At 43.5% G+C, this 12,228-nt stretch overlaps 1 protein-coding gene across 3 annotated transcripts in view; it reads left to right on the top strand.

Moving 5' to 3' along the window:
• The window catches only part of RHBDD1 (rhomboid domain containing 1), a 201,228-nt gene extending 192,535 nt beyond the window's left edge, over positions 1-8,693 (top strand). The window contains exons 8-9 of one of the 3 annotated variants that reach the window (XM_058437850.1): positions 4,860-4,986; positions 8,412-8,693. In XM_058437850.1, coding sequence (XP_058293833.1) covers positions 4,860-4,954 — 95 coding nt within the window. In that variant the 3' untranslated portion in view covers positions 4,955-4,986; positions 8,412-8,693. Of the gene's footprint in view, positions 1-4,859; positions 6,723-8,411 lie in introns of those variants that run through there. The other 2 variants (XM_058437853.1, XM_058437844.1) reach the window with 2 other exon arrangements.
• The last annotated feature ends 3,535 nt before the right edge of the window (positions 8,694-12,228 follow it).

Below are 12,228 nucleotides of genomic sequence, written 5' to 3'. Positions count from 1 at the left end.
GGCTGTGTTCCTGAGGTTCTTTGAAGCATGCTCACTGCTTCTTTGAGTAAAATTGAGGGCTGACCTCCTTTGACAAGAACACAGAGACAAGGCTCATAAATACTCATATTCTGTACCAAGTTCTTTGGAGTAGGGCCGTTTCACCCAGGCCTGTAAATGTCCAATGTATGATTTAACTAAGCAGAGAAAAGAAGATCTTGGCTGGACACTCCAGCTCTGTCAGTTACCCAGAGGCTCCTTCATGTGACAAAAGCGTGCTGCTTAATGAAAGTCATTAATTATCTTTTTATATCTATTTCTCAGAAGACAGATACTTAGTAACTAGCAAGGCAACACTTTGTACAAAACACTGCCAAAGGGTTTGCAAACAGATTTGAGCGCTGTATTTTAAGAAGTCACTGGTTTTGTCATTTTGTATATCTCTTTTTTTGAGAGAGTCTCACTCTGTTGCCAGGCTGATGTGCAGTGGCAAGATCTGGGCTCACTGCAATCTCTGCCTCCTGGGTTCAAGCCATTCACCTGCCTCAGCCTCCCAAGTAGCTGGGATTACAGGCCCGTGCCACCACACCCAGCTAATTTTTGTATTTTTAGTAGAGTCGGGGTTTCACCATGTTGGCCTGGATGGTCTCAATCTCCTGGACTCGTGAACCACCCGCCTCGGCCTCCCAAAGTGCTGGGATTACAGGCATGAGCCACCATGCCCAGCCCACTTTGTGTATCTCTTATACAGAGTTAGTTAATGATAGGAACAAGTAGACATTTAGCACATGATTCTTGATGACGTTAGAGATGAACAATCATGCCATCCAATGTTCAGCAGGCATTTACTGTCATGTGGCACTCAGCTAATCATTTTATATGCATTATCTCTTCTAATCCTTCAACAACCCAACAAAGGAGCTACTCAGTATTCCCATTTTATAGATAAGGAAACTAAGACCAAGAGCGAGAGGGTAACCTACTTGCTCAAGGATGTGTAGCTAAAAAGTGGAGGAGTTGGGATTTAATCAGAGGTTATCAAACTTCAGAGTCATGGAAAGGACCCTGGAAGTCCTCTTTTTCAGTAGCCTCCTCTCACATATGAGTAACTGCAGACTGCTGAAATGAAGCATCTTGTGAAGGGTGTCTCCACGAGTCCCAGGCAGAGCTGGGAAACTATCTTCTAATTCCCTACTAACACTTTTTCCTTTACACTCATGGGGACACCTCCTTCTACCACCCCAAGGAAGCTTGTCCAGATTCTTTCCTGTGTGCTGAACAAATGTGAGTACATACCAGAAACACAAAGATAAGACCCTTCGAGAAAGCCTGCAGAGGATGCTGGAGGTTAAGAAGAGAGGTAGTAGATCATATGACACAAGTGGAAACTATAGAAACAATTTGACACATGAATGCAAAGGTGGGGAAGTGGAAGACAGAGTGTACCTGAGACTGAGTGGACAGCCAGGAAGCCTTGTGCCAAGTGTGGCTCCAACCCAGAGCACACACACAGTAGTCGGTGTAGGTTAGTGGCTGACATCAACTTTGTGATTTGTGATTCTCTTCGAAATAAGTTTTTATGCTTAAAAACATTCTCCCCAGATCAACTCATATTCAGAACAGTGTAGTTTTCAGAGCTGGAAACAAAGCAATTCAGCCATTCTTCAGAGAGTAAGATGGCTTTTATATCAAAAACACAGAGTTGGAAGGATTTAAAATACCGTTAAGAGCTGGCATGATTACAAATCGGGCATTATTGTGGTTTGGGTTGTTGTATTGTTATACCCAAGGTCTTCTTGGTTCTAGAAAGCCGAACCATGCTAGTAGCCAGTGGAATTTAAGGAGACCCACGTGGGAACTTTAGAGGCACGTCTTTGATATCAGCAGAGTCCCACAGAATTGAGAACTTAGACTGGACCTTCTTATTTTTCTGTTTTCAAATAGCAGTGAGCTTCCCACATGTCCATATCCATGAAGAAAAGGGACACTGGGTTTGGGCAGGAAGGGCGGGGATGGTGAGAGGTACAACCCTGAACACTTTCGGTGTGAGAACCGATGGCCACATGGGGAAGTGGGAAGAGGTTCAGAAGGTTCGCTGTTCTTCATGCTAGCTTAGTGACCTCAGATGTGTCCCTAACACCTTCTGAGCCTCTGTTTCCTCTTCTGCAAAACTGAGATGATTCTATTGGGAGTAAAAGCTAAGTGGAAAAGGGCACTTTGAAAGGGCTTTATAAAGAAGAGTGTGATGATTGTTCTTCTGACATGAGTTTTCTACTTCAGCATGTGGCATTTCTTTGGTTGGCTCAGCCCTGGTTCTCCTCGAATGCCCTGCAAATGGGTCCAAGGCCATTTGTGCTGGCTGCTCCTTTTGAGAGCTGGACCTCGGGCACCTTCCCAGTCTGCCTCTTCTAATTCCTCCATGCAGTTCCCTTCATGGAAATTATTAATCTGTGGGCTTTTTCTTTTGAAGAAACGCTAAAGAAAACACCAGAGGACTCTGTGTTTTCCTCTGGGAGTCTGAGCAGTCTTTCAGTCTCCATGGGTTTCTGCCCTGTGGCCCCGAGTCAGGGTGCCACGTCGAGCTTGCTTCTGACTCTGCCCTCAGCTAGTTTTAACAGAGTTCCCAGGCCATCTGGAATGAGGTGTCAAGTCCTGGCCTGCACTCACAAGTGCAATTAAGACCAGTCTTTTTAAAAACAACTGTTAAAGGCAAAGGAGAATTTGGATCTCATCATATAAAACAGTTTTAAGCAATCAACTAATGGTGATTTGATTCATGAATATGTAATTTCAAAGCATTTACCATTTTGAACAAAGAGAGATTCCTTTACAAATACATCAAATACATATGGCAAAAATGGTATCCAGGTTTTTAACTTTTAATCTTACAGTATTCATAAAATCTTTATGGTAAAAGTTTTATAGGCCTATATAATATGTTTGAGTATCATCTTTAATGAAAGTTAACAAATTGGCTTATTTTTCACTGTATCAAAATGCCTTGAAGTAGGGATTTATCCAGCGGAAGTGAGTGTGGGGGCTAGGCCTGCCCCGTTCATTTTGGGATGTTCTAGTCAGAAAGGGTACCAGGGGTTGGGGAGGTATAATTCTCCCATGCTCTCAACAGGAAAGGAGAATCAGTTATGGGGAAGCATTGGGATCTTCATCAGTAGAGAAGCAAAAATACAAAAAAGGGGTTGGCTTTGACTACTTTTTTGAATTTCTCTTTGACAACGGAAACTTCAGCTGTGGATTGAAAAGACGGACGCCGTTTCCCACTGCTTTCTCTAACATCTTTTCACTATGGTTTTAACAGTTACCATGTCAGCTTATGCATAAATGGACACATCTTTGAAAAGGTGCCACTCCTGGGCAATGAGCAAGAGGGATTGACTGTTTGTTTACTTGCTTTCCCTCCTGGCTTAACTGTGCTTTGCCTACCCTCCCTTCCCAGCCAGGCCAGTGCTGCCAGAACATTTGGGTTCTGCAAATGGGTCCAAGGCCATGTGTGCTGGCTGCTTCTTTTGAGAGCTGGATTGCGGGCACCTTCCCAGTCTGCCTCTTCTAATTCCTCCATGCAGTTCCCTTCATGGGCAATGAGTTGTGTCAGAACCTCACTGGGCAGCGTTGGAAGTCATAAGCAGGTGCTGTTGAGTCAAGTCCATATATTTATTGAACAGCTACTGTGTGTTCAGAACTGTCCCAGATGCTAGGGAGAGGGAGATATGTCAGGGGGTCCCCTACCATTTTAGAGCTTATGATCCTGGTAGGAGAGAACAGAGTGGTGCAGAAATGCCTACACATCTGGCAGGATGTGGTGATGATTGAATGAAGACAACCAAACGAAAGGTGCCGAAAGCTGAAGAGTTTGAACTGGGAAGAGTTCTTCCATTGGTTCTATTGGGGTTGACCTAGCATTACAAGAGTGAGTAAGACTTCTGGTTGATGTAGGTGGTGGGGAGAGCCTTTCAGGGCAAATTACCAAGGTTAGCAGAGCTATAGTAGTGCAAAGGTACAGGCTTTTTGGTCCCCATGCTTAGAAGTAAACCTCTACTTACCCGTATCTATCAGTGATGCGTCTTCCTGGTTTCCTCATGGGGAATATTGAAGCTCTTTCATTAGCTTTAGGTTGCTGGTTCCTTGAGATCAAGGACTATGTATTTTTCTCCCTTTGTTACTACTCATGATACCTGGGAGAATGTTTTCTTATATAGTGACTGAAATTCTTGTATCATTACAAACTGTGTTTTTGGTAAGTTTGCATCCCCAAGAAACTGTTTTCAGTAATGATTTCCACAGTCCTTCATATGATCTTGAAATATGATGCCTGCATCTTTGTTTACCTGCCCAGATATTGATCAGTATGGTAACTGTGCTCCAGTGGTTGCTTGTGTGTTTCAATCACGCATGATTCTGATTGGCCACGTTGGGGCAGGAGGCGGCACGTTAGAGGGAAGAAAAGGAGCACCCAAAGGCTGATCAAAAGAAGAAAAACCAGCCTAGTTGGTGGGGAAGTTAGTAAAGGTGGCAACAAGTTATAGATGGGCATAAAAAAAAAAAAGACAATAAGCCCTTGAGACACTATGTAAGCCTGAATGATGCAAATTATGGAACACGATGGAAGGAAAAATACAAGTGGGAAGATTATCAAGAAGCCTCAAAATGAGTCAAATCAAATTCATGGCTGAACCACTCAAAATATTTACTTGATGTTGAAATTTAGTACTGACAGCTGAAGTTGAAAAATCTTTGTTATATTTCTGTTTTGTGTTAAAATAAAGATGACACCCAAGCTATCACTTTGTTCCCTTGGAATCCTAGGGTACACGTGCCTTGTCACGTCAGAATGATTGATTTTTCCTTTGGCTTTCTCACTACAGGAAATACCAGAAATAGCCCACCACCCTACGGGTTTCATCTCTCACCAGAAGAAGAAATGAGGAGACAGCGGCTTCACAGATTCGATAGACAGTGAGGTGGCGTCTTGGGAAGACATGGCCTATTCGTGTAATTATTGCTGCCCATTTGGCTCATTCCCCAAGCCCCTAAATCATTTTAATTTATTTTAAACAAAAGCAGAGTACACCGGTATTGCTCCAGATTGCTCACATCGCCTGGGATGGTCCCATGGCCCCTGTGAGTCAACGCACAGCTTGCAGGGAGTGGGCCTTCTCCTGGCCTTGTTCTTGCTCATAAACAGGTCACTGTCTCCACGAAGGGACCAGTTTCCACACTCCCTTCTCTCACTGCTGACTCAGCAATGCCTCTGCCTCGGTCTGCTTTTGAAGACTGTGACCTTCACCAGGAGGTTTTACTTACACCAGTTGGGAAGATTAGTCCCTCATTCTGCCTGGAGTGCCCCGTGTTTGACTTGGCAGCGGGTGTGCAGCCATCCCCGTGTCCTCCTGGCGCATTGCCACTGCGGCTGTCCAGGAACAGGATGTGGCTGCCTTGGCTGAATGTTGTCCTACTCTCCCCAACCCCGGCGCCTTGGCTCCTCAGTTCCTCGGGCCCCTGCGTCTGGCTGGTGTTTGCAGGGCTTTTCGCTCTGCTCTGGTATTTCTCTGCCTTTATAGAAAGTCTTATTGAAGAAGTGTAAGAAAGACCTAAGGTGGGGAAGACTCCTACACACACCATTAGTATCAGTGACACCAGCAATGTAGGTTCCCAGCCCCTTTCCGGTGGCAGCTTGTGTGCCAGGAGATGGGACGTCATTTAACGCATCAGCAAAGTAGCAGCAGATGCCACATACAGAGTAGAGCGAAGGCATTTGATGGATCAGTCACTAGAGATCTATCTTGCAGAAGGTATGTTTTTCCTCATAAAAGTGCCTCTTAATTGGCCATTGTACCAGCCACTTGTCCTAGGCAAATGTCCAAAATACGCCCCTGGGCCCCGCAAACTTACAATCCACAGATTGTCTGTCTGAGTCATTTAAGGCATTTCCTGATGCTTATGTTCCATGAATAAAAGGACAAAGTCAGAAGATCACTGATGTCTTACTGTTACGAAGATATTTTAAAAGAGAGAATCAGAAAAAGATCTTCCTTTTTTGATCTACAATTTATATAGTTTTCTGATTATGCACATAATTGATATGCCTTCCAGATGCATAAGGCAAACATCTGGAAAGAAATATACCCAAATGTTAGCAGGGGTTATCTTTGGAAGTGGAGTACATGGGATTTTGCTTTCTTCATTTTTGTAATTTTATATTACTGTCTTGGAAGATGTGTTTATATGTGTGTGTTACTTTTACAATCAGGAAAACATTTATATAATAAGAAATATATAGTCAAGAAGACAGACTTAAAAATAAATACTATGTGTCCATTGAGAAAATTCACAATATAAACAGAAATACAAATAAATACATACACAATTTTAAAGTCACCTGTAGCCCTACCCTTAGAGGTACCCAGGATTAACATTCTGGTGGTATTGTCTTCTCCATTTTTCTTTTGATATATTCAGCAAATTTGGAGCATATTGACTATGGAGTTTTGTATCCAAATCCAATCTGAATTTACCTGGAAGAGGCCTTGACACCTGCATGGAAATGAGCTCAGAAAACCACTGAAGCCTTGGGAGCTCTTTGACCTCCTGGTTGGCCCAATAATATCTGAGCTCCTTTGGTTAATTTATAACTGATGTAAAACTACATCTTCTTTATAATATAAATTGTTCCTGTGAGTCTAGAAGCCTTAAATGTGTTTAAATTAAAATATTCAAGCTAAATGTTACTGCTGTCTCCCAAATTCTGTAAGTTTGACTCCCGTTACCCCAATTAGAAGTAACTTCTTTCTTGCATGCCACTTTTATAGCATTTGGTAATTCTGCTATAACACTTACATCTTGCCCCTGTTATTATCTGTGCACAGCTACACAAAGGTGTGCCTTCTACGTGGGAACATGGATTGTGAATGACTCTGTAATGAGGCCTGAGTCTTAGTTATCTTTCCACTCACTCCCCGTCTCCCCTTTCCAACCCCAAAGGCTCAACGATAGGGGCTCATTAAATGTCAGTGTTTAACCAAAGTATTTTTTCCATTGTATTAAGGGTCCAATCACTGTATATGGAAGTATTTTATTTTTTATTTTTTTATATCACTTGAGTCCACTAGTAGTACTTCCTTGCTCTGACTTGTCAGATACAAAGACACAGGATTAGATTTTGGGTGGTAAAATTGTGATACCCATGGCTTTTATGGAGTGGGATATCTTAGTGATGTGAGAAAGGTCGTTTTAGTTATAAATGTAAACCAATTACTTTAGCACAACAATAAAGATGTTCTGGAAATTATTATAATTATTTTAGTTAATAGACTTGCCTGTAACAAGTGCTTATCGTTTAGAATGTCCATTTTATTTTATTTTCCTCTACAATAAGGAATCCCTAAAGTTATGCCAACAAACTGGAATTGGATTGAGAAAGACAAAAGCAAGTAAGGAAGTGTATTAGACTAATTATCTCTAGTAGGGAATAAGCACTTAGAGCTAATTTTTTAATTTGGTTTATTTAATAGTAGCTCCCTGATTGTCTGTTAAGCCCCTGGTTCCCACAGTTTGGTGCGGTCAGTCAACTTAAGAGACCTCTTAATGTAGAATCTTTACTTGGTTCTGAAGAGGAGGGAGTAGTTAAAATTGCTTCCTCTTAATGACTCTGAATGTATTGCCTGTGATTCCAGAGTTGTACATAATTGTTCAGACCTCTTCTATCCTTTTAAATTGCCTGCTGCAGTAAATAATTAGTTTGAGTAGAACTAGAGCCTGTCTACCTATTTGGCACATGTTCTCCTGCCTGGGGAGTAAGCAAGCTAAAGGGATGGGAAAGACCACCTCCCCCTACCCTGGAAATTGCACTGCAAGGCAGGGCGAGAATGGGGTAGCTGGCAGACCTGGCCTCATTGTTCCCGGTCTTAGTTTTTCTTGAGAGATTCAGTATTCAGTAAAGAATAGTATTCAATTAGTCAAAAAATATATTACTTCTTCCTTTCCCTTCTCATGAATCATTGCAGTCATTCCCTAAGTTTCTTCTCTTTCTGTCTTTTTTTCATGGCTGCTAGTATTTTATTTTAGAATCACAGACTCTCAGAGAGTCTCAATATCTCAATTATTTGCTCTGTTCAATACTTAGAATACCTCCTCACTCAATTCTACATAACTCCAGCTTAGTCTTCCAAAATTCACTTTCGTTATGCCACTCAGCATCTCAAATACCTCTCATTGGCTCTCTGCTGCCAAAAGATAAAGGTCAAAGTCATTAGCCTCAACAGTGGGCTCCAACCAGCCTTTGGACCTCAGCCCCATTTATCCATCACAGAGGCTGGGAACTAGTCTCACTGCTCAGGCTGTGAGTGTCCCTGATCTTGTGACATTCTGTGCTGTGCTTTTAGATGGAACAGCTCTTTCCTCTCTCTTGGCCCATTCAGATCCTCCTCATCCAGCCCCCATCTGAATCCTGTAACAGACACCACCACGTCTACACAGTTTCCACATACCACTTGGAATTGCTGGTTATGCTGCAGTGAGAGAATGTCTTGTCTTTAGATGGTAAGCTTCATGAGGGCAGGGACCATCTGTTTCTCTGTCTCTCCTCACAGTGCCTTGAGCAGTGCGTTGTCTGGAATGTTGGAACCAATAAATACTTGTGGATTAAAACAAAAAGAGAAGCTCGTTTATACTGTCACCAGTGGCGCACATAAACACTAGTGCCTGCTGCTTATTGATATCATTGTAGGTCTTTTTTTTTCCCGTGAATCACGTCACATCAAGGAAAGAATGATGGAAAGCATTTGCTGGTAGAGATAGAGACTTCAGGACCTTTGTCAGTCTGAAGACATGTCCCACTGCATCGAATGCTGTGACCTGGTATACAAAGCTCAAGATTCCCACACCAAGAAGTGTCACGAGGAGTCCCTGTGAATAGTACCGAATCCAGCCATGTGATTTTAACAGGTATGTGTTGGATGTGTTTGCGCTAACATTTTCTCCTTCTGTGGTATGTAGGGGCAGAGAGAGAATGATCTTGACATCTCGATCAGATGACAGATGAATTGGCAGATTTAGATATATGATTTATACTTTAGAAAAACTAAAATGTTGCTAATGTAATAGAAATCATTAAATTTGGTCATAATACGTATTGCTGCTTGAGAAGAGAGTAGTGTCTTAAAATCAATGGCATCATATGGCTTAAAGAGACTCTTGGAATCTGGGACACACACAAGCAAAACCCTAGAAACAACACTTCTGCTATGTGGCTCTCTGGATGCGAAACTGGATCCCTTCTCTAAGTATTTTGAAAAACACTGCTCAGCCACCTCCAGTGAGGGTTTCTGCCAGGAAGTTGTGAAATTACTATTTCTTTCTCTCACTCTATTTCCCCCTTAGATAACTTGTTTAGTGCCTGGTTGGAAATTCTAAAAACAAAAATCAAACGAAAGTTTGTAACTTAAAAGATTCATGATACTTACTTGAGATTCTTGCAGGTTATTGCCTGCCTCTGACCTTGAGATACTGTCTCTTTACAAGATCCTCTCCCTCAACAATTTAAATCTATCTTGCATATCCTTAGTAGCAGATAATTATTAATGCAATTGAACAAGGTCTTCAGACTCTCGTTACAGAGGAGCACCAAGGCCAACCTCTCTGCTCTTCAGGGTGTGCACCCAGGGCCCACAGCACCTGGGAGCTTCTACAAATTCAGACTGCTGTTCTCCAGACCAAATGATCTGAATCTACATTTTAACAGGTCCCCTGTGGTTTATAGGCACCAAAGTACTTCTCAAATTTCAGTGTGCACAAGTGCATTTTACACCATTTATTGCATGTAAAGTGGACTGACTGCTTGGGGACCAGAAGAACATTTTACTCCTCATTATACAATTTTCCCTACTTTTATCAAACATAAAAATGATTACAGGTTGAGAATTTCATCTGTGGTTGATAAAATTATAACCACTAAGTATATAATCACTGATGATGCAAGCTACCCCCTAGAAATAATGTATGAAGGAATTGCCTTGCTGGCAAATGGGAGAACAAAAATGACTAAGTTGGCTGGTGCTGAAGTGACTGAGCATCAAGTAAGGGCCTTCAGATCCTCCTTTCTCCAGCTCAGAGCAGTTGCCCTAAATGACTGACCTTGGGTTTCTAGGGGCTCCAGAGGTGATATGGTTTGGCTGTGTCCCTACCCAAATCTCATCTTGAATTCCCACGTGTCGTGGGAGGTGAAGGGTGACAGGCTAGTCAGAGACGACACCGGTGGAAGCCAAGAGATCTTTATTGGAGAGGTAGAGGTCAGGTCGCACGGGGGAGAGAGAGAAGAGAAGAGAGAGAGCTGCTGGTGTGCTGGGTTTTATATCCCTTGGGCCTACGTGGAGCGGGCCCAAGGGAAGGCGGGAGATGCTTCTTTCTGATTGGCCCTCCTTTGGCGGGTTCAGACAGTGCCCGGTCAAGGAGGGGAGAAGAACCCGGAACCGGCGCCATTAAGGTACCCCTGTTGCCTAACATTCCTCCCTTTTTATTGGTTTAAAATGGAAAGTGGGCGTCGTCATCTATCTGGCTGCTTCCTGCTGAGAAGGGGCATTGTGAGGGGGAAAGTGGAAGGGAGTTTAGCTTGGGAGGGTTGGGGTATAGTAGGAGTATGATTCCGCCTTGCAGGTAGAGGTCGTTGAGTGCGGTGAGCCACCCTAGAGGTAAGGTTGGATCATCGATGAGCCAGCTGTCGGTGTGGAGATTGGTTAGGAACTGATGGAACCAGTTAGTGTCCATCTTTAATAGCCTGGGGGTGGGCTATAGAGCTGTAGGAAAATAAAATGACAGTTTAATTTAGGGTGTGGGTTGTAGGAGGCTTTAAGCAGACATACCCTTGTAGAGGCAACTTGTGAAGGCGAGCTGTTGATGGACGGGGTGTCAGCACTCTGTGAGGTTTTCTCTAGAGCCAGTTGTGTCTTCACACGTTGCTAGAAGTTGGTAGTTCCTAAGGAGAAGCTGGTTAAATGTTTGGTTAAGTATTGAACCTAGTAAGGCAAGGGAGTAGAGCACAGAACACTAGGGCCCCCAGTAATGGGCCTAGGAAGGAAAGAAGCCAAGCCATGAGAGGGGGTTTAAGAGTGTCCCAGAGGGAGGAACATGCATGGTGGTGGGACTTTAGGCTTCTGGAATGGGCAGAAGGGATGGCACTTTGGAAATGCGGAGTTTGAGACGGCTGTGAGGTATGGGTGTGCAAGTGTATTTTGTGGAATGTGAGGAGGCAGCTAGACTTCTTGTTTGATCCGGGTTCGTGGCTGGTTTTAACCTGGAAATGTGAAGCCAAGGAGTTAGACGCCCTGGTGATTCTTGGAGCTTAGCGGCAGTAGGGGTGCAAAGCACAATTTGGAGGGGCCCTTTCCACTTTGGGGTTAGTGGGGCTACTTGTGTGTGTGGCTTGGTAGAGAGTAGAAAACCCATTCTCCTGGCTTGTGGGGAAATGGAGGTTGTAGGTGGGTGGCATCGGGAAGGAGGCAGTCTTGCCTTTTCCATAGCTCACAACGGATGAAGGACAGGAGGGGGTAGCTGATGCCTGCTGGGACTATTTTTGAAGTGGGCTCAATGCCAGGTGGGAATGCCGGGCAACCGTACATGATTTCAAAAGGGGACATAAGGGAAGGCTTTTTTGGCAGAACTCGGAGTCGGAACAAAGCTGTAGGCAATAGCTTAACCCAGTCTAGATGTAATTCTAAGGAGAGTTTGGTAAGGGTCTCTTTGAGTGTGTGATTGGTTCGTTCAGCTTTCCCTGAGGACTGGGGGTGATATGGGATATGGAAGTGCCAGGGGATATTAAGTGCAGTTGTTATGTCTTGTGAAATGTGGGAAGTGAATTCAGGGCCGTTGTCAGTTTGGAGAGAGGTTGGGATTCTGAATCTTGGGATAATTTCTGATAAAAGGATAGAGGCAACTGTGCTGGCTCTTTTGTTTGTGGTCGGGAATGCTTCAGCCCACCCGGAAAAGGTATCTACGAGGACTAAGAGATAGCTAGGTTTTTTTACGGGGGGCATATGAGTGAAATCTAGTTGCCAGTCACTTCCCGGAATATGTCCTCTGGATTGGTGAGTTGGGAAAGGTCTTGGCCTTAGTGGGGTTTGTGGGTTTGTACGTTGACAAATGGAGCAGGTAGATGTGAGCTGTTGGAGGAACTGTAGATCTGAAGAATCGAGGGTGAAGAAGGAGCTTAGAAATGTTTTTAATGATTGGGGGCTTGTATGG

This window comes from Hylobates moloch, unplaced genomic scaffold, assembly GCF_009828535.3.
Source record: "Hylobates moloch isolate HMO894 unplaced genomic scaffold, HMol_V3 SCAFFOLD_1, whole genome shotgun sequence".
NCBI lineage: Eukaryota > Metazoa > Chordata > Mammalia > Primates > Hylobatidae > Hylobates > Hylobates moloch.
The sequence above is the reverse complement of the archived record's forward strand: the minus strand, read 5'-3'. Positions and strand labels throughout refer to the sequence as shown.